Here is a 21,525-nt window from a genome sequence, read left to right on the forward strand (position 1 = left end):
CTAGGTTTACAATTTATGATTAAAACTCTACTATCTATACAATATACATAGACATAAAATGTAAAAACTTAAATATCTTAGAAACAGTAGCCAATCAGTTGTTTTAATTGTCATATTTGAATTCAGCACATCAAAATACATAATAAACAGCACATTTTATCTCTGAAGCAGACGACTTCTCAAAAATTGTAGACCAGTGTTATGTGCAGGATACTTATAGTTTTGTGTCCTCCCTATTTGAAGGTAGTTTGTGTTATCACCGCACCATTTTCTTACATGAAAAGAAGTTCTATGTTCATTATAAAATCCTCAGTTCCACAAATCAGATGATTTCAATTGACTCTGATAAAGGCTACTTATACGCCGTAAGTGGGCTTCATCTTTACATGCCATCACTCTTCTCTAAGTTCCTGTTTGCTATTTTTGTTCTTTCTGCATACACTGGAATGCAAGCTGCTCTGCCTCATTTTTGAATGTACTGTGTAGAGGTGTAGATTGACAGTCAAGCAATATTTAGGATTTTTTTTTTTAGGGAATCTAAAACTTCAGGAATAAACTGGGACTCCTGTATTATGACACTTTTTCTTTTAGCACTCAATAACTTTGACATCTGGAGTATGCTATATACTGTATATGATCCCTGTGTGAGTTAAAGGGATTTCTGCCGCTGAAATTACAACAAAGATAGCTTCCTAAATGTGCAGTCTGAAGTTTTGCAAAGCTACCCTCCTGTTTTTACTCGTTTCTGAAAGATCAAGATATCCATGCTGATGTTTTCCTAGTTCTAAATTTTTAATACTGCTATCCCTTGTTCAAACTTGAGTCATTTTTTACAATGGTTATTGGTTTAGCAAGGAAATTAGGTACAGCTCTTGGATTAAAGAATGCTACTTTTGGCTTTCAGTAAAGGAAAACTTTTTTAAAAAGTTGACGTTATTATATTTAAAGTCATATTTAATTGTAGGAATGACTGTACATATATCTCCATAAAATATTAAAATAATAGTTTAGAGTGGGATTTTAACTAATACATTTTGGAAAGTAAGGTATTTATTTTGGCTTGTTAACAGCCCCCTCCCTCCTGTCAAAGGATGGACTTTTAATATCACTGATTCTGGAAGAGATCCTCACTCTGAGCTGCAATTTCTCTACCTCTGGAGATCAGTGGTGGGTCAGCCTAGAGATGTGGCAAATCTGGATACTGGAGTGTGTTTGGGACTGTGGCTGCTTGGGGCACTGCCTAAGATAAAGACAAATAGTGGGGGTGACGAATGGGGTAATATAACTGTAAGAAAAGAATTACTGAAGTCTAGGGCTGGAAGGGATCTCGACAACTTATCAAGTCCAGCCCAGTGCATCAAGAACTGACCAAGTACACTTAGATCATTGCTGATATATGTTTCCCAACCTGTTCTTAAAAACTTCCAGTGATGGAAATGCCACAACCTCCCTTGAAAGTTTGTGCCTGTGCTTAACTACCCTTATAGTTAGAAAGTTTTTCCTGATATCTAACCTAAATCTCCCTTGTTGTAGATTGAGCCCATTACTTTTTGTCCTCCCTTCAGTGGACAGGGAGAACAGTTGAGCAGAGTCCTCTCTATAACTGACCTTAACATATTTGAAGACTGCTATTAGGTCCCCCCCACAGTTGTGTTTTCTCAAGACCTTTCATCATAGGTCAGGTTTTCTAAACCTTTTATCATTTTTGTTGCAGCCCTATGGGCTCTTTCCAGTTTGTCCACACCTTTCCTGAAGTGTGGTGTATAGAATTGGACACAGTTCTCCAGCTGAGGCCTCACCAGTACCGAATAGAGCAGTACAATTACCTCCCATGTCTTACATACAAAACTTCTGTTAATACACCCCAGAATGATATTCGCCTATTTCACAACTGTATCACATTGATGACTCACATTTAGTTTGTGATCTCCAGATCCTTTTCAGTAGTACTACTGTCTTGCTGGTTATTCCCCACTTTGTAATTGTGCTAAGGGGGGAGGGGATAGCTGAGTGGTTTGAGCATTGGCTTGCTAAACCCAGGGTTGTGAGTTCAATCCTTGAGGGGGCCATTTGGGAATTGGTCCTGCTTTGAGCAGGGGGTTGGACTAGATGATCTCCTGAGGTCCCTTCCAACCCTAATGATCTATGATTCTATGATTAGATTTTTCCTTCCTAAGTGAAGTATTCTGCACTTGTATTTATTTAATTTCATCTTGTTGAATTTAGACCAATTCTCCAATTTGTCAAGGTCCTCTGAATTCTAATCCTGTCCTTACTGAAAGCATCAATGAAAATATTGATTTTTACCAGACCTTGGACTGTCCCTTTTGGGACCCCTCTAGGTATACCTTCCCAGTTTAACATTGAAGCACAGATAACTAGTCTTTGAGTAAGGTCTCTGAAACAGTCGTGCACCCACCTTATAGCAAATTAATCTAGACTGCATTTCTCATTTGCTTATGAAAGTGTTATGTGAGACTGTCAAAAGCCTTACTAAAATCAAGATATATCCCATCTATTGCTTCCTTCTATCCACTAGGCCAGCAGTCCTATCAAAGAAGGATATTAAGGTGGTTTGGCATGATCTGCTCTTGATAAATCCATGCTAGCTATTCCTTATAGCCCTATTATCCTCCAGATGCTTACAAATTGATTGTTTAATAATTTGTTCCGGATCTTTCCAGGTATCAAAGTTAGACTGATTGCTCTATAGTTCCCCAGGTCGTCTTTGTTTCACTCTTTAAACATAGGTGCTGTGTTTGCCCTTCTCCAGTCTTCTGGAACCATACCTATGCTATATGAGTTCTTGGCAATAACGTGACTAATGGTTCTGAGACAACTTCAGCTAGTTCTTTAAGTACCCAATTTCATCATGGCCTGCCAACTTGAATACATTTAACTTACCTAAATATTCTTTAAGCTGTTATTTCCTTTGTTTTGTTTTGTTTGCATTTCCTTGTTGTTGATATTAATTGAGTTGAATATCTGGCTATCATTAAACTTTTTTAATGAAGACTGAAGCAAGATAGGCATTTAACTTCAACCTTCTTGATCTCCTGAGTTATTGATGCTCCTTTTCAGCTAGATAGAGGAACTACACTTTCCTTCATCTTTCTCTTGCTCTCAATGCATTTAAAGAACTACTTCTTATTACCTTTTATGTCCTTTGCTTGGTTAAACTCATGTTTTGGCTTAGACTTTCTGTTTTTGTGTCTCCTTTTGAGATAAAAGTCTGTTATGATCTATATTTGAGCCTGCTGTCTTTTCTTACAGTTAGATCTACTGTTACAAAATGATGCTAAAATGAAACGGTTCATCTGGGGGAACCTGGCAGCAGTTAGAATGATGAGATGGTGAATAGCCACTGGCTAGATAGTCTAATGAGGGGCAGCTACCTCCTCTGTAACTTTCAAACATGATCACTCATGAAAGAGAGACAACACAGAAATATTTGAATGACCTTTATATAGATCCTAGCTTGTCAATGCCCATCATACTTTAATACAATTGTCATATGCCACAGCTGCATTTCAAATATTAAGATAATTGTCGGTTGTATTATAAAACTCCAGAGGGTACATTCATTTGGCCCTCAGCAACAGCTTATCCACCCATTTTAGCCTGACTTAAAATTGAGATGGTCATATTAACAGATAATTAAAAAAAATTCATATTAATCACGAGGTTTGAAGAAGGGAAAAGGTGGTTTTCAGATAATATATTAAGTCCCAACAGCCTCTTCCCGAATATAGGTTATGTCATGTTAATATGGGATGAAAATTTTAATCATTTTAAAAATAATTTCTGTCTATAGAAGTTGTTTAGTTAAGACTTGATGTCTGAAGGATTTGGCGTAATTTTGACGTTTTTCTTGAGATCCTATTGCTTGAATTACAAGGAAAGCATTTGCAATAATGGTTTAACTACAATATTTCTGCATGTGCACTGTTGCTACCTAAAAGATTGGTAAATACAGAATTTATCATGGTTCTTTACAAATAATGAAAAAAATTAAATAGTATGTTTAAAAATATATATATAATATGGAATAACTTAGTGCTCTGGTAATAATAATGCTTAGCATTTATGTAGTGCTTTTTAACTTCAAACTGCTTTGAAAGCATTAGTTAATCTCAGCATAGCCCTTTGATATAGGAATGTTTTTGTATTCCCAAGTCTTCATTGGTTACCTTCTAAGTAGCATAACTTTCTGAAGTAAAGACAGAAAGCTATGGGGCCAAATTATCATGTCATAGTATATTGTTACATCCCCATTGAATTCAGTGAGATACCACCAGTGCATATGACTGTATTAGGGTTTAGATTATATGAAAATGGAATACTTTGAGGTGTCTTCTGGAAAACTGAAGATAAGGGTCTAATTTGCTAACAGTTGTCTTTGTAATCGCATAATTAGCTGTTCAGTCAAACACAGTGGTGTAGCAAATAATTCTTTAGCAGTCTGCTTCCAGGTTATAGGCTAACTTTTATAACAATTTGAGTGCTTTAATAGTGGTACGTGTCCTTACCTTTGACTTGATTTACTGTCAGATTCTCTTTTTAATGCAGTTTAGATGAAGCCTTTAACTCTCCCCTCCATCCCCCCCGCCCCCCCCGGTTCCTTCAGACTTTCTAATGTCTTAGTATTATTTCTTCCATTCAGTGTCTGTAGCTACTTTGCTGCTACTGTTTTATAATAACATTTACAAATCTTGCATGCTATATCACAAAAATAAATTTGCATTGGCTGTCATTTTATCATCTTAACAGCTTCTTAATCTACTTCTTTCCTCTGCCTCTATAGAGAATAAATAAATGGAATTACATGTTGTTCTTGAGAAATCATGTAATGATATAATTAACATATTAGTAGCGTGGTTAACCAAAAACATTACATAAAGCTATGTTTCTGTTTTTAACTATTGAGGAAAAAAACTAAAATTTCTAGGCCTTTATCATTTTAGTTTAGTTTGCAATCTCTTGTGCTTAGATGTATTTTTGCTTTGCTTTTAAGTTTAATGAATTTGTATCTATGCAAATTTTTTATTACCACAGATTTTATGCAGTGTAGATGACGACTATATGGAGTACCAAAGACCTACTACAGTATTATGATTTTAGATCCAAACTAATTAACATAGATGTGGCTAAAGATTCAGACCGAGTACACATTCCACAAAAGATTGAATTACTGGATTCACAATTAGCATATTTTGTAGTCAATGAAAGTGAGATATGAGGTCTTTGGTTTTCCAGTACTGCTGAAAGCAGGAACTTCCCTCAAAGCGTTAACTATTAGCAGTTATTGAATTATGCTGTTGATCATACTATGTTTAAATTTTATTTACCGGCAGTTATATAATAGATTAATTGTTTGAGAAATATATTTAATTTAATGTACTATTGAACATATTAGGATTGGGATACTCTATGATGGAATTACTCAAAAGAAGAGGAGACTATCTGTATACATTGTAATTACCCAAGAAGAGAGAAATTCTTAGATGATGCATCTAACAGATAATGCAATTAGAATAGTCCGTATGCATCAACCAGAAGTATTCAGGTTAATTATTTAAAAGTATTGGACCTCCTCCAGTATAAGCACAGGTCAAATGAATATCACACAGTTTAACAGATTTTTGGCAACATGGATTATCATTTTATTTAGTGCACTGTTTGTGGACTGCCACTGATTCTGATGGCCACAGGAATTTGCACAGCTTTGAGAATTAATTCTTTCTTGATATTTCCTCGGTATGATGGGTTTTTCTTTTTCTTTGTTTCTCTCCCCTCTCCTCCCCATTTTTGCATCAGCCCTTTTAAACTCTTATTATTCCTCCTACCCATACAGCCACTGTCTTATATTTTACCCTTGTAGTACAACTTTTCTCAAGACTGATGCTACCCAGCTATAGTAAAAATGACCAGGTCAGGAAATCTCAGGTTTGTGAAGTTGGGGGTATAGGGCAAACCAGCACTGTCATTAAGGTCCTTTTCCTCTTTATAAGAAGACCTTTTGTTAGCTACACCATCTGATTTAGCAAACTGAACTGAAATCTCTTCCTGTAAATTAAGGTTCTATAAATGTCACAATCATTTAGCAGGTTCTGCTGTTCAGTGATCTGAGACTCACCTTGGTCTCTAGCATCTTGTAGTATCAAAAAAGAAAATGTGGAGGATTTTCCCACTAGATGATGATTTTTTTTTGGTTGAGGGTCCAAATGAATTAGCACTTTGTAAAATTAAATTCTGTATTTTTTTTTTTATGGAAGTACAGTACGGTTGGTATCCTTATCCCTTTTTTACTGTCTTCCTGGAAAAAGAAAAAGAAAGCTAGTTGAATTATTCCCATTTGAATTTCACAATGGGATGACTTCTGGAAGCTGGATATTTTATTGAATTTTTTTTTTTTTTTTTTTTTTTTTTTTAGTATAGGCTAAACCTTGTTCCTATTTTTTAAATAATTCAGGGTGTCTTATCATTTATTATCATTATTTAACATTAATGTTGTGGTTGTGCCTAGAGGCCATCCAAGTTGACGCCCTGGTGTGCCAGGTTCTGTTCAAACATATACTTAATGGCAATCCCTGTACCCAAAGAATTTACAGTCTAAAAAAAACAATGGAGCCTTATTGAAATATGTTCCTTTAGGATCACCATTAATAAATTACTCTGTGCCAAGTGGGAAAGAATGAAATATACAGGGACAGCTGCTGGATCTGATTCTTATCTCATTCACGTTCTTTATTAGTCAAGAGTAACTTTACTGAAGTAAATAGATTTTCACCAGTGTAAAACTGAACTAATTGAGATCACAGTCAGGTCTGCTGTGTGTTCCAACTTTTCAGGCAAAATTGAAAACTACAGTACATCTTAAAAGGTATCTGACTTCAATTGTTTACCTCACATTGCTGAATTCCATAAACTTTTCAAGAATATTAACTAGATCAGGAATATAAAATGTCCACAAAAATACTTTTCTTTGGGTCTTCCGTGTTTCTTTCCCACATTTGTTAATCTTTATTTTGAAATGGGCTTTTGTTAATCTCTCTCTTTTCGTGGAGATAAGATGAATCTGATCAGGCCTGATCCTCATGTCACTGTAGTCAGCGGCAAAAGGTCTGATCCAACTCGTATTGAAATTGATTGGGAGTCATTACTTACTTCAGTAGGGGTTGGATTATGCCCATAACTTACACTGACTTCCTTCAATGCAGATCAGGTCTGCGATGATGTAGGGCATGATAATGTGAACTACTGCACATCTTTAGCTCCCAGTGAAATGAGTTTGTAACTATGAACAATCAGCAATTCACAGAATTCCTCAGCAATTCACGGGAATCTACTGAGAAAGAGGATGGATACCTGCTGATGTTTTCCCTAACAGTTTAGTTATTCTTTCTGTGAAAATTGTTTGAACTTGTCAGAGATTTGATCTGCATGCCAAGGAATTCTGGGAGTCCTAATCATTCCTTTCAATGGTACATAATTATAGGTCACTTCTTTTGTCAGTTTTGTTAAAATCCTTTTTATTAATCTTTAAACTCACCAATATAATTACTCCCATGAAGGAATAACATAAATGAACAGTACAAGCATGAATAATTCTGTTATACTAAACAATTATTGTCTGGTCTCTTCTTGGGTATCTTTGGAAACAGTTGTGGCAAATTGCACAGTGAAGAGGTCAGGGTTCAAACAGTTTGCTTCCAAGGGCTGTCCTTGCTTCAGATTCGTGACATGTCTTAGTGATACACATTTCCCATCTCAGTATTTACTGTGTCACTCCTTCAACCCATGGGCTAGGAAGAAGAGAGAGAATCCTTTTCAGGCCTTCTTTAATTCAGAGGCCCTAGTAGCCAAGTCTGTAGTTTGTGGCAAACAGAAGCATTTTCAAATTAAAGATCCTGGGAAAAGATATGGTTTTGTCTGTCCACAGCACTTTTTGAGATGTTCAAGATGAGGTGGGCAATGGAGCAAAGTGAAATAAAAATATAATTCCTCATTATCGGTTATCTGGGCAACTATAATGCATCTCAGTACAACAGAACCTCAGAGTTATGAACACCAGAGTTACGAACTGCGTGGTCAACTACACTCGTCATTTGGAACTGGAAGTATGCAATCAGGCAGCAGCAGAGACGAAAAAAAAACAAAAAATGCAAATACAGTCCATAAAATACATGTTTATGGTGTTAAACGTAAACTATTTAAAAAAAAAAAAAGAAAAGAAAAAAAAAAGGAAAGTTGAAAAAAAGCTTTGACACGGTAAGGAAAGTTTCTGTGCTTGTTTCATTTCAATTAATATGGTTAAAAGCAGCATTTTTCTTCTGCATGGTAAAGCTTCAAAGGTATATTAAGTCACTGTTCAGTTGTTAACTTTTGAAAAAACAGCCATAACATTTGGTTCACAGTTACGAACATTTCAAAGTTACAAACAACCTCCATTCCCGAGGGGTTTGTAAATCTGAGGTTCTACTGTACTTAGATATACAAGTACTGAATAAACAGACAAATACAGTTCTCATCTTTCAATTGTGCAAAAACTTGACTGGGCCCCACCTAACTTTGCCCATCAATCCACATACTTGTAAAAAAAAAAAAAAAAAAAATCAAATAATTGAGATACAAAATGGTATTGTTTTTTTATTTGAGTGGATGATACTAACCACCATTCATCTGGCTTTGGGGGAAAGGAAGAGAGGGCATTCCACCTGTCTTCTCCCCTAAATGGGCAGCAGATACGTATGACCTGGTATGTAAAGAAATCATCTGACACTCAAATGTCAAATTATCATGCCCCATCTACACTTCCAGTTCAGACCAAAACTCCTCAACCACTGTACTGTAAACTTAATAAAGAAGAAAACTACTATGGAATGGGTACATTGTATATGTTGCAATCACCAACAACAGTAAAACAAATTCTTGTAGATCTAGTAGGTCAGCAAATAGTCTCTCAATTTGGTAAGCTCACTAGTCAGTGCAAATGTACATATTCATGAAGTTGAGAATTATGTAATTACTCTCTCTTGTACCCTCTCTTGAAATATTGCACTTGAAACTTGTGACGTTATAATTCTAGTTCAGAGGTCATGCACTTGATATTTCTTTTTTGATTAGTTGGGGGAAAACTATGGAATTTCTTTCCTAACTACTTAGTATTGGTCATGATTTTAGCATCTTATTTTGAAGTTTAATTTACACAATTATGGAGATTAAATTCAGTCTCATCAGTGTGAAGGTTTGTTATGTTTGCATAGAAAAATGAGAAATAGAAAAATATTTTAATATTGATAAATACATTGAAATACTGGATCTGAATGTAAACCCAGTGCCTTTCTGATTGGTCATGGTTGGTTTACAAAATAACTTCACAGTAGACTGCTAACCACAAAAGCTCTGTAGCATAATGTGAATTTTTTCTTAAATGGCCAGTTATACTGAAGGCCTCAAAACTGATGTGCCATCTGGAGATTTTTTTCATGTGGAATGTAAGATTTTACTTATTTTTCTAAACTATTCATGTTTAATCTGTCAGTTTTACAAAAAAAGATGTCTGACTGTTAATCTAGCAGTGAACAAACCAGTGCTCTCTTGCACTGATAAGAGGGAGGGAAACATTGGATCATTTGGTTTACTGTTAGAAGAACAAGCAGTCACACATTACTTTTTTGTTTATTTGGGTAGCATAAGACACCGTAAATCATCCACTTCAGATAGTAAATTCTTTTAGGTGGGAGCACAATTGAGGCAGAGCAGCATTAGTTTTTAAATATGCAAATAAAATGCTTGTGAAAAGTGTCAGAGAGCCCAGAGGACTAAACATGCATCAGTTTTTCACAATGGCCTCCAAATCTTGTTTTATTGTAATCTCTGTGTATAAAAAAACCTGAAGACTTTTTCTTAAAGGAGGCTGATTATTTTAAAATATAGTTATTGGTAAGCAGTGATTAGACAAGTACTTAAACTGGACAGCATTCTCACTGCCTTCACTCTCTTAGACATGGAAGAAAAATACACCAGAAATTAGAAACTAGCTTTTCTATAATCCCTCCCCACCCAACAAAATCTGTTGTTGTTTTTTAAAATGGCTAGGCTGGGTGGAGTTGCAAAAGAAGAGCTGGATTGTGAGTTCAGACTTAGTACAGTAAAATGTTTTATCTGTGATCTGCAACTTGTTGCTGTGGCAACAAAGATAACATGAATTTAAAGAGGAACATTTTCAGCATATGGGATTGATAAAATTGCAGTGTCTTTCTGCTCTTCCCAATTCAGGAGTAGGATTATCATTTGCCAAGTTCTTATAATTGTCGCACATTCTTTCTAAAGGAAATGTTAATTGTATATTAAATTATGTTTATGAAAATGTATAATAACTTACAGATTAGTCAAAAGAATGATCTCTAATAGTTTAAGCACGCATAAGTGAGGGCTTTGATTTGACAACAAAAATTACTTTTACAAACTATATTGCTTTAGCTTTACTAAATGGTAAATAGTTTAATGTATCGGGAGTTCTTGACAACAGATGAAGACCTGCCACTTAAATGCTTTCTAACTCCAGTAGTCAAAGACTGTTAAGCTTTAAGTGCTCTGTCATACTTGCAGGCTTTTATAGCAGAAGCGTACAGCAAACAGCAATATGATGGAAAATGATGGCAGGTAGACTTAAAACACCATAAAGCATAGAGACAATTGTATGTAATGCCTCAAATTGAATCTGTTTTGAATGAAGTGATCAGCCATATGTGCCACCCTTATGGACCCTGTAAGAAGAAGAGAAGAAATGTACCCTATTGCTAACTGTGCATGAAATTGCAGTGTTAGGAGATATTGACCAGATGTTTCAGTCTCAACAAATAGCTTGTTATGTGACTGAGTGAAAATCTCTCTGCTGCTTTGATCACATACACCTTAAGGGAAGAAGTAATTTAATAGAGTCTGTCAAAGTTCATCAGTGTCAATAAACTTTGACTTGACCTTTGCCATCTGTTTTTGATACTGTTGCTGATAGAAGTTGAAAGGCAGATGTTTACAGTATGAGGGAGTAATGCTCTTTATGAAATCAACGCTACAGAGAGCAATGGAGATCTTTTTACTCCTAAATTCTTTTGGTGTGATTCAGGTGTTGGTGTGTGTTCATTCAGAATGCACAGCATTTACTGGAGTTGCAAACATGGGACATTGTTGAATTCTGAAAAGTGAAGACTTTTCTGGGGTTATAGGTATGCTGCTTCATATATTTTGTATCATTTTAATCTGTCACAAAGAAATCCTACACTAAATCATATTCGTGTTTGGGAACCATGATACCTATACTGTCAGGTTAATAGTCATTGAACTACTTTGTACTTACACAGTGCCTTTCACTGGAGAATTTGAAAGCATTTTGCAGTTGCCACACCTCACAGTGTCCACGTGGAACAAGTATTATACCTATTGTACAAGTAGTGAGCTGAAGCATGCAAAGATTGCAACATGCTGATGGTCAAATAGTGAATCTATGCCAGTACTGGTAGTACACCTCAGAACTCTGAAGTCTAGCCTTATTCTCTCACCTTTATATCACATTTCTTCCAATAACAGCAGATATGTTCTATAGTTTGCAATTACACTACATCAGTGGTTCTCAACCTTTTTTTTTGTTTTCCATGGACCACTTGAAAATTGCTGAGGGTCTTGGCAGACCACTTAATGATCTTTCAAAACCATTAGCTAACTATTATAGAGCAGTTTTGATAAAAGCACTATATTTAAAAAAACCCGTAATAATAATTAACTTTTTATGATCTGAAAATAAAAGCACATAATTCATATTTTAATATCAGTAGTCTTACCTTTCTAATGTGATGGATGTGCCCTCTCCTCTGCCACAGCAGCCCCTGAGGTGGGGCTGGGAAAGAGAGGGTCTCTCCCGCTCTCCTCTACCATGGAAGCCCCGAAGCTGGGGCCAGGAAGGAGGGGCTCTCTCCCTCTCTCCCCCGCTGCAGCAGCCTCTGACCTGGGGCTGGGAAAAAGGCGGGGTCTCTCCCCTGCCAGTCCTGGAGCTGGGGAAAGTCTCCTCTTTCTCTGGCCGCCGCAGCCCTGCATGTCCCAGATTCCCTCCACCCCTTGTCTCACTCCACTGCCTCCTCCCACCTACCTCCTATTCCCCCCAAGGCCACCACCTCACCTTATATGTGCGTCTTCTCCAGAGTCCAGGCACCTAATTAGTGGAGCCACGTCTGCGCTAGTCCACTAATTAGGTGGGTGGCCCTTCATTCTCTGGTGCAGCCACTCAGGCGTGCACCTGAGAGGGAGTTATCCATGGACCACTTCAGTGGAGCTTGTGGACCACAGTTTGAGAACGTCTGCACTACATGACTAGCTTTATTCCAGTCTTGTATTCATTGCTTTGCTACACACTTGCTGTGTGACTTTGGGCATGTCACTTAACATTTTTACATCTCTTAACCTATCAGTAAAAAGGGTCTAAAATTTAATTCTCTCAGGTAGTTTAGTTTATGTTAATAAAGCTCTTTCAGCTCTCCTTAATGAACAGTGGTATACACCATAAACGCCATATACTGGTCTCGGCTCTACAAAGGGCTTTGGATAGCTGGCTAAAAGGAGTGATTTTCAGAAAGTTCTAAGCACATGCCCTTGGAATTGTGTACCCCTTTAAGATGTTTCAGGTTGGGCAACTAAAACCTGAGGTTCCCAAAATCAATAGTCATGTGTGAAAAAGTAAACCATAGGCATCCTGAAGTGCAACCTGGCCCCTTTTTCTGTGCTCTGGTGGCACAGAGGGATTGGAAAGCAGCTCATCTCTGTAAGTGAGGATTTCCCCAGCATGGAGGAGTCCAAAATGGACATAGAGTAGGCAGTCAGCGTCTGTGCCACACCTGCCACAGTGCCCAGTGTAGCTGATGAATAAGTGGCATGTCCAGAACAAATTTTGCTGGGTTTACCCATAGTCAGTAGGTAGCCCCTTAAAGACCACTACCTACTGGCAAAATTTAGAGCACAGTAGAGTTACAACTTTCCATGACATTTAATAACACACGTTGAAACACACAAAGATTTTTCCTTCATTGCATCTCACTTATAAATATAGATATATTTTCTCCCTTTAAATATAGTGCAAAGGCATATATTTAGAATGGATTTTATTTATATACTAGCTGCATAGGTGGGCATGGCACTTTACAGACAATTAAAAGCACAAGTTCTGTGCTGCAGGAGGCTTACAATCTAAAGTCAGATCAAAAACACAATCAATGGAAAACAGGTCATGGGCAGATGGTAAAGGGATTAGAATGAAAAATGGTTAATATATCAGTAAAATGTAACAGTACTTGGTATTGTGGATTTCTTGTTAGGAGATTTTATGTTTGGTGTTTTAAATAAATCTAGAATGAAGTATCTCTAGTGGACTTTTGGTGAAGAAGTTGTAGATATTGGTCTCAGATGCATGGCTTTAACTATTCTTTTCACCTCAAGAGCAGTTATCGCTGTTAACTCATTTGACTGGAAGTTGCTTGAAGTTGTGCAAGATTTGGGAGCTTCAGTTAATGGTGCAGCAATTACTGTACAGTACATTGTACTCTGTTTCTCAGGCTTGTATATACAAACAAAGACAAGTCTGTGTTTTTTTTCTCTGAGATTTTTCTTCATACTGACCATCACATGATGTAAGGCCATAATAGTCTAGGAATGTAGTTTAGTGTGAAGGTAGCAAGCAAAAACATAGTATAGTGTGCAGTTTTTTGGATGGCACAAAACTTGCAGTCTCTCCTGTTTACTGGGACTCAGTATTGTATATTGTTGCTCAGGGGTAGGTAACTCACACTGCCCAGGTCCTGGCCACCCGTCCGGGGGGCTCTGCATTTTAATTTAATTTTTAAATGAAGCTTCTTAAACATTTTAAAAACCTTATTTACTTTACATACAATAATAATTTAGTTATATATTATAGACTTATAGAAAGAGACCTTCTAAAAACGTTAAAATGTATTACTGTCACGCAAAACCTTAAATTAGAGGGAATAAGTGAAGACTTGGCACACCACTTATGAAAGGTTGCTGACTCCTGTTGTGGCTTCTTGAAACAATGCTTTCTAAATAAAGATCTGAAATAAGGTACAAGATTAACCAAATGTTGACTTTGAATTGTGTTTCAGATGTACTCTCGCATCACTGACAAGAAATAGAATTGAGTTAAGTCATTTAGAATAATATCAGTATTTTTCTTTCATATGAAGAGTGTTCAGTGTATGCATATGTTTTTGCCAGGTTCATATAATGGTTTAGTTTTTACTTCCATTTTTTCTTTACATTAGTGTGCTTCTGAGCTGAATTGTGATTAACCTCCTTTCTATATCCTTCCATTTAAAGTGGTCATAACAAATTATTTTCAAATGGACTCTCCATATTCTCACTATTGAGAGAGATGCCAAAGGTGCAGCAGGCTGGTGAAACAGTCTGAAAGCGGTGCCTCTTGGGACTCCTTTGTCACTGAATAGTTTGCTGATAAGGTTATAAGAGAGGAAGGGGTGCTCTAACCTCCTCCGCAATTTTTTTCACATGCAATTGTGGACAGACCTGAAACATCTAGCCTGTGTCTATTGACCTTTGTCAGTCTTTCTGTTGATTTGTTAAAAAACTGTAAGTGGTGGTTAAGATAATTAATGTTCGGTTTTAGTAAACAGGTAATATATTAGCTAATTTTATTGTTGTCAAGCTCTCTGTGCTCACAGGTGTGATTTGCAGTTCTGTCAGGATCAGATATGGCAGATTGCACAGTGAAAAGGTCAGGGTTCAAACAGCGTGCTTCCAAGGGCCTTCCATGCTTCAGATTCCTACGTTCAGGGCCTCACGTCTTCATGATACACATTTCCCATCTCAGTATTTTCTGTGTCCTTCAACCCATGGACTAGGAAGGAGAGAGAGAATCCTTTTCAGGGCTTCTTTCATTCAGAGGTCCTACCAGTCAAGTCTGCAGGTTTTAAGCCAGTAGGCTCTTTGGGTTTTGTGCAAGGCCTTAAGAAACAGTCTTCTGTTCCAAGCAGGTTCTAAGAAATCAGCTCCAGGATCCCTACTGATCCCTATTTCTGGATTTGGAACAAAGAAAATCATGTTGGATTTAGTGACGAAGATTCCATTTACCAATCTGGAAGTTACTTCAGAGCGGAGGGATACAATATTTCCTAGCCAAGTACATCAGTTTCTAAGACCCCAAGATTCAAAAGTGCAGCGCTGAAAACTCCTGCTGCTTAAAAGGAACATTGCAGTAAGGAGAAGGCTTCAGATGCTTCATGGTAATGTTTCTAGCATGAAGAGACTTTCTGGCCAATCTCTTCAGCTTTAATATGTAAGTATGCTGATAGCTGCAGCTTCAGAAAGATTCAAAAACTCAGTCTGCATTCGTTGATAAAGATCAAAAGATGGATTGCATTGACAAAAAGATATATTTATCAGCCTCTTTGGTCACCAGGATAGCCAATATTAATATTTCCCGGATACCAGTACCATCTAAGGGACAAGATATGGCAATTTGCTCAGAAACTGTCTGAGGATTAGAGTAAACTTGCTAATGCTGTAACTCTGAAGAGCTTTCAGACTGCACCAGTTGACTATTTAGACTCGGTTTCTAGAACTGTCTCTTCAGCTTTCTCCTCAAGATGACATTCTTGTGTAAGGTCTTCAATATTATCTGTTGAGATCCAAGAGCTGAAGACCTTCCTTCTACAGGCAAAGGTCTCTTCAGAATGGAGAAGCTGAGGAAAACCGGTTCAATTGCTCAGTCTCTGGGTTTTTCTTCGCCTCAGAAATGGAGGCACTGCTTTCCACTACCAGTATCAGACAGTAGTACCCTGTTCTCTTTGTACCCTCCTCTCAGGTGGCTATACCAACAACAGCAGAGGAAAGCCTTTCAAAGGCTTTCAAAGGCTAAAGAGATATGATCTGGTTCATCTTTCAACCCAGCATCCTCATTCTGGAGAATTCAGGCCATATGGTCTATTTGAGAACCACAAATGAATCTTAAACACAACTTTGTTTCCCTTTTCCCTACTTTTTAGAGAATAGTAGTCTCTGTTATATGTGGCATGAAGAGGAATTGCTATGGGTCATTGGGCTCTAGAGGTCATTCAAACAAGACTGTGTAATCTAATTTGACTCTGACACTTCCCCATATGTTTTCAAGGCTCCTTCTTACAAGACAATGGTGAAAGACAAAGTGCAATCCTTCCCGCAGTTGGGAGCAATAGAAGAACTCTTTATGGAACTTAGGGGAACAATAAAGGACACAAGATCCAGAGATGTTTGGCAAGTTACACGTAAACATCTTGGAGCAGTGGATAGTGAGTAGGAATGTAAAGAGCATTTAAAAATCTAACTGTTAAAACAATTAAAAATATTTTGTTTAAACGGTTAACTGATTAAGCAGCTGGGCCCGATTTGGCCGGCGGCAGCACTGGCTGGGCCCAATCCAGCTGGCATGGGAGTTAACATTTAAGGCGGGTTAACCAGTAAGACTAATGCTTACCATTTAATCAGTTAACATTTTACATCCCTAGTAGTGAGAGGGACCCTCAGTAATACTTCCTCAAGATTCAAGAAAACTTGTTCACATAGTCTGTGATCATATGTACTAAGCAACGAGGGAGTTGATTCCAAGCAGTTCTGCAAAGTGGCAGTAGTTCATTAGGAACTGTATTTATTATTGAGCAGATGGTTTTCCATCTTGCAGGAAGAGACAGTACCGTTATGTGCCAGCTCAAGCAAAATCTTCAAAACCAACATAAGTGGTCTGTGAAATGGTCAGTACTAGACTGGATTTTCCACAATGGGGATGTCCAGCGAAAGACATTAGTCTGGACACCAAATGCAAAAGATTCTGCTCATCAGGCGGCCTAGAAAATCATTCCATAAAAGGTGTTTTTCTCCTGGACTAGAGAAGAACGCACCTCTGCACCTTCCTCCACCCTCCACCCCGCCATTCCTTTCATATCAAGGAGTCTTTGGAAATCAGAGGAGACAATGCTAGAATAATACATATTGCATCAGGATGAGAGGTATTCTGAGTTGCTTCAAATGTCTTGGCTCTTAGGAATTTCACTGGAATTATTGTCTGAGATAGATAGATCCAGCATCCAACCCAGAGTCTGTTCACCTTGCTGCTTGGCCCATGAGACTTTCACTGCTCCAGCATCATGCTGCTCAAAATCAAGTTCATGATGAATTACAAGAAATGATCTTCTCCTGCTTGTTACTTACACAATTGGAAAAGTCTTTTGCTGTGAACAAACAAACAAACAATATTATCTCTCCAATTTCAGTCCCAATATCATCAATCATCGAACATTTTCTCTCTCCAGTACTTTGTCCCTATGCTCTCTAGCGATGTATATAGGAGCTCTTTCAGCTCATCATCTAGTACAGAGGTCCCCAAACTATGGGGCATGGATGAATGTTCAGGGGGGCGCAGTGGGGCCTGGGAGAGAGCACCACCAGCCTCACTTTTGCCCCAGCCCACCTTCAGCTTTGGACCCCATCTGCGGCTTCTGCTTCCGTCCCCAGCCGCAGCTCTGTTCTCACCCTGGCCACAGCTTTGTTCCTGGCTCCAGACCCGCCCCCAGCTGTGGCCACAGCCTTGGCCCCCTTACTCCAGTCCCCAACCCCAGCCACGGCCTGGTTCCTTCAGTGGGGGTGGCATAGACAGGGTAAGCGGGGCGCTGTGACTGTGAAAAGTTTGGGGACCCCTGATCTAGAAGAAGATAGCAAGAGTGTGTTCAGTCACTCTACAGTGAAAGACCCAACACCGACTTGGGACTTGAACTTAGACTTCGTAGGGTTGTTGAAGCCCTCTTTGAAACCAGTGGACGATTACTTTCTATTTAATTTCTCTGTGAAAACACCATTCTTTATTGTCATAACATTTGCAGGAAGGGTCAGTGAGCTTCAGGCTCTTGTGGCTGACCTTCACTTTAAAGTATTTCATGAGGATGAAATTTTCCTTCACCCTCATCTTTCCCAAAGTGTTAAATGATTATTATGAGACTCCAGCAGTAAATCTGTCAGCATTCTTTCCAAGACCACGTCCCGTTGAAAGAAAGCTCAGTTACATTAATTAAATGTGAATAAAGCGTTATGTAAATAATAATTTCTATTTCAGTAGATCCAAACAATCCAGAAAATCACCCATGTTTTTCATTTCCTCTAGCAGTGGTCTCAACCTATTTACCAGTGTGAGCCACATATGCAGCTCTCTGTGTTTGTTATGTGGGCCACATCCACACAATATATATACTTCCTGTATGTCCCTGAAAATGTCTCATGGGCCCCAGCTGGGTGCCGATTGAGCTGCAAGTGACCCACAGGCTCAGGACCAGAGGTTGAGAACTACTGGCCTATAGGGATAACTATTAGGGAAATGTCATCACTGTCCAGCACCCATCCAAATGCATCTGGCTTTACATTAGAAGAGTATTATAATTTAGCAGTGTTCTTATGCTGGCTCATTCCATTAGGGACAAAATCACCACCTTAATTGTATGCCAGAGACATATTCTTGCCAGACCTCTGACATGGCACCAGGGCCAGCTCCAGGCACCAGCTCAGCAAGTAGGTGCTTGGGGCAGCCAAGGGGAAGGGGCAGCACATCGGGCTCTGGCAGCAATTTGGCAGCAGGTCCCTTGGTCCCTCTTGGAGGGAGGGACCTGCTGCCGAATTGCTGCTGAAGAAGAAAGCGGCGTGGTGGAGCTGCCGCCGATCGCAATCACGGCTTTGAAGTTCAGGTGGAAGGAACTGAGGCAATGAGCATCCTCACCCCCTTTTCATACATCATGCACCTCAGCAGAGCTACCTGAAGAATCTCTGTCTGCTGTATCATGGGCACATCTCTCAGTAACAGGAATGCACAGAGCCTCATCTCAAAGCGCGTCAGTAAGTAACCTTCATTTTCATTTTAAGTATAGGTGTCCTGATCTATCAGAAATAGACTGGTGTATACTTGAATCCGTGCAGGACCTAAGTGTTCAGCCACCCAGTCCAGAAAACATTTTTGTCCCCTTCCCAAATGGATCTACCTGGAGTGAGAGAGAATGATGCAGCTCCCCCTAATACAGATTTGACATCCTTGGAAATTGGTCCTCAGTGCGACCACTCTGATCACCTGCCTGCCAAGGCAGGCCTTGTCTTGAATATTTGATGGCAGGTTGCATGTTTAAACTCAGTTGAGCTGCTACACACAGTCAAAATTGTGGCATTGTAGCATAAATACTTTTTCATAAAGATCTATGATATAGTACATGAAATGTTATTGATGCTTTGATTTTGATCAGATGGTATATAAGGGTGAAAAAACAGATATGTCATTTGCTAAAATGTGTTAATCCCCACGGGGCAGTTTGTGAAATTCCACAGGGATTTTTGAGGAATTGGCAGGGTTCATGTAGAGCTGATGCTTTAAGTGCTGTCCATAATATACCCTGCAAATTCTAGTAATCTGTGAGAGTAAGTCACACTTTTTGGCAGAGAACACAAGATTTGAACCTGTCTCCTCTTATCAACATTGAAACTCGTTCCCTGCATTCCATGATGGAGCATATGGCATTCTTAATCTTATAAAATTCTGTTCTGCTTCTCCTTGCCTTCAAACACAGTAGAAAGAGTTCAACTATTGGTTTTATAAAGTATTCTCTGTAACACCTCAATCTCTTACATAAAAATTCCTTATTCTGTAGAGGTTCAGTTACTTTCTTTATTAATTTAGAATAACAACAAATAGGTCTGCATAGCTGATCAAATATGTTTTTGTATGTGAAAAACTTCTGTTGCTCCAATAAAGATGCCGCATTTTCAGTTTTGTCCACTCATTCCTAATTAGTGAAGCCTTTTTGTATGTGAATAAAGCCCTTTTTTCCTCTGGAACTGAATAATAATGGAGACATGACTAAGAATGTATTTCCAGCTCAGTTACTTGAACTTTCTACAACCCACAGATTCCACTAATGCTGATTTGTAATGGAGACATTATCATTTATTTAGATCTCGATTAGGAAACAATTATAAGTGGGGTTTTAGCATGCAGTAAATTCATGTTGCCTTTAATTCATACTGTAGATTGGGTGGATAAGCTTACTGAATTTAAGTAGGGGGAATTATAATGACTTCAGTTGGTTGACTCATGACTGCCAGGGAAGAGTTTTGTACTGTTTCTTCATGACATTTATTTTTTTAGGTCACTACCAGTTTTATCTTGTGGCTGAATTTTATTTTTCCCGTTTTATCACACAACACAGAATCAGTTACAGTTGATTGATGATATATCTGCCCTTCTTTTGTAAAGAGAAGCTTTATGAAACAACCCAACAGTTTAGCAGCACTACACAGCTATACTTTTTATTTAAAAATCGATTTGTAGAATTGCTCTGAGTAAAGTTCAGGACAGAGATTTTTACATATTTACCAGTGTGGCTAGGATAATTCCCTTATTTTGCATATAACTGTTACTTACAGTGCTAGTTGCATTTTCAAAGTCTATGTTGTGAACAGTGTAGACTTTCTTTCTGTTTTTTTTCAAATGTACTGTCTTCCTCTGTTTTGCTCATCTGTTTGTTTGTCTGTTTTGTTCTGTTTTGCAGTTACCATTTTAAAAAAACAAACAAAATCGCTCTTAGTTCTTTTGAGGGAACACAGATTTACTGATGTATCTTATCTGACAGGCAAATGATTTTTTTATACACTGTGTCATATTTGAATACAGTATCAGAAGAACTCATGAGTTTTACTTTAATTTTGAACTATTAAACCTTCAACATTATTCTATGTGAATCCTTTATTAACCTTTTCTGAGTTAATGTATCTAATACTTTTTTAAAAAACCTATGGTACAGAGTATGTGCCATGTCTTAGAAAATTTAAGGAGAGAGAAAAGAAGTGAAAACAATATATATCAAGCATTCTCAGTTGTTTGTATTTTTTTTTTCTTTCCATCGGCAGTGGATGATCGAGAGCCCTTACAAGGCAGCAACTTTCTTTGGGTGCATTGGAACAGACAAATATGGTGTGATCCTGAAGAAGAAAGCTGAGGAAGCTCATGTGGATGCTCATTACTATGAGCAGAGTGACGAGCCAACAGGAACTTGTGCTGCCTGCATCACTGGTGACAACAGGTCAGATGTCTTTCCCTAGAAGTTTTTCTTGTTCTTGAATGATACGAGTGCAGATAAAATAGAAGTCTACCTTTTGATTTGGAACATATTTGTAATATTTGACCTTGAAAATGTAATACACAATAAAGATGCAGTATTAACAGCAACATTTATTTGGGAAGTTGAGGCAGGCTGGCTCTTCTATTTTTGTTTCATGTTCTGAGTATATAGGGTGCATGATAATGGAAGAGTGTTAGTATAATAATAGACAGTAGCTTCTTGTTACTGAGCCTTAAACTGTTGTTCTAGACAAAGGACTGTGTACAGGAAAACCTTGGAAGGCAGTGGATAATCTCAAAGCTTATCTGTTAATTATAGATGA

At 38.0% G+C, this 21,525-nt stretch overlaps 1 protein-coding gene across 5 annotated transcripts in view; it reads left to right on the plus strand.

The window, feature by feature from the left end:
• The window catches only part of ADK (adenosine kinase), a 559,231-nt gene that overhangs the window by 268,988 nt on the left and 268,718 nt on the right, over positions 1 to 21,525 (plus strand). For all 5 annotated transcript variants that reach the window (XM_075072783.1, XM_032771348.2, XM_075072784.1 and 2 more), the window contains exon 5: positions 20,992 to 21,164. In XM_075072783.1, coding sequence (XP_074928884.1) covers positions 20,992 to 21,164 — 173 coding nt within the window. The remainder of the gene's footprint in view (positions 1 to 20,991; positions 21,165 to 21,525) is intronic.

Source organism: Chelonoidis abingdonii, chromosome 15 (genome assembly GCF_003597395.2).
Source record: "Chelonoidis abingdonii isolate Lonesome George chromosome 15, CheloAbing_2.0, whole genome shotgun sequence".
In the NCBI taxonomy this organism is placed as follows: domain Eukaryota; kingdom Metazoa; phylum Chordata; order Testudines; family Testudinidae; genus Chelonoidis; species Chelonoidis abingdonii.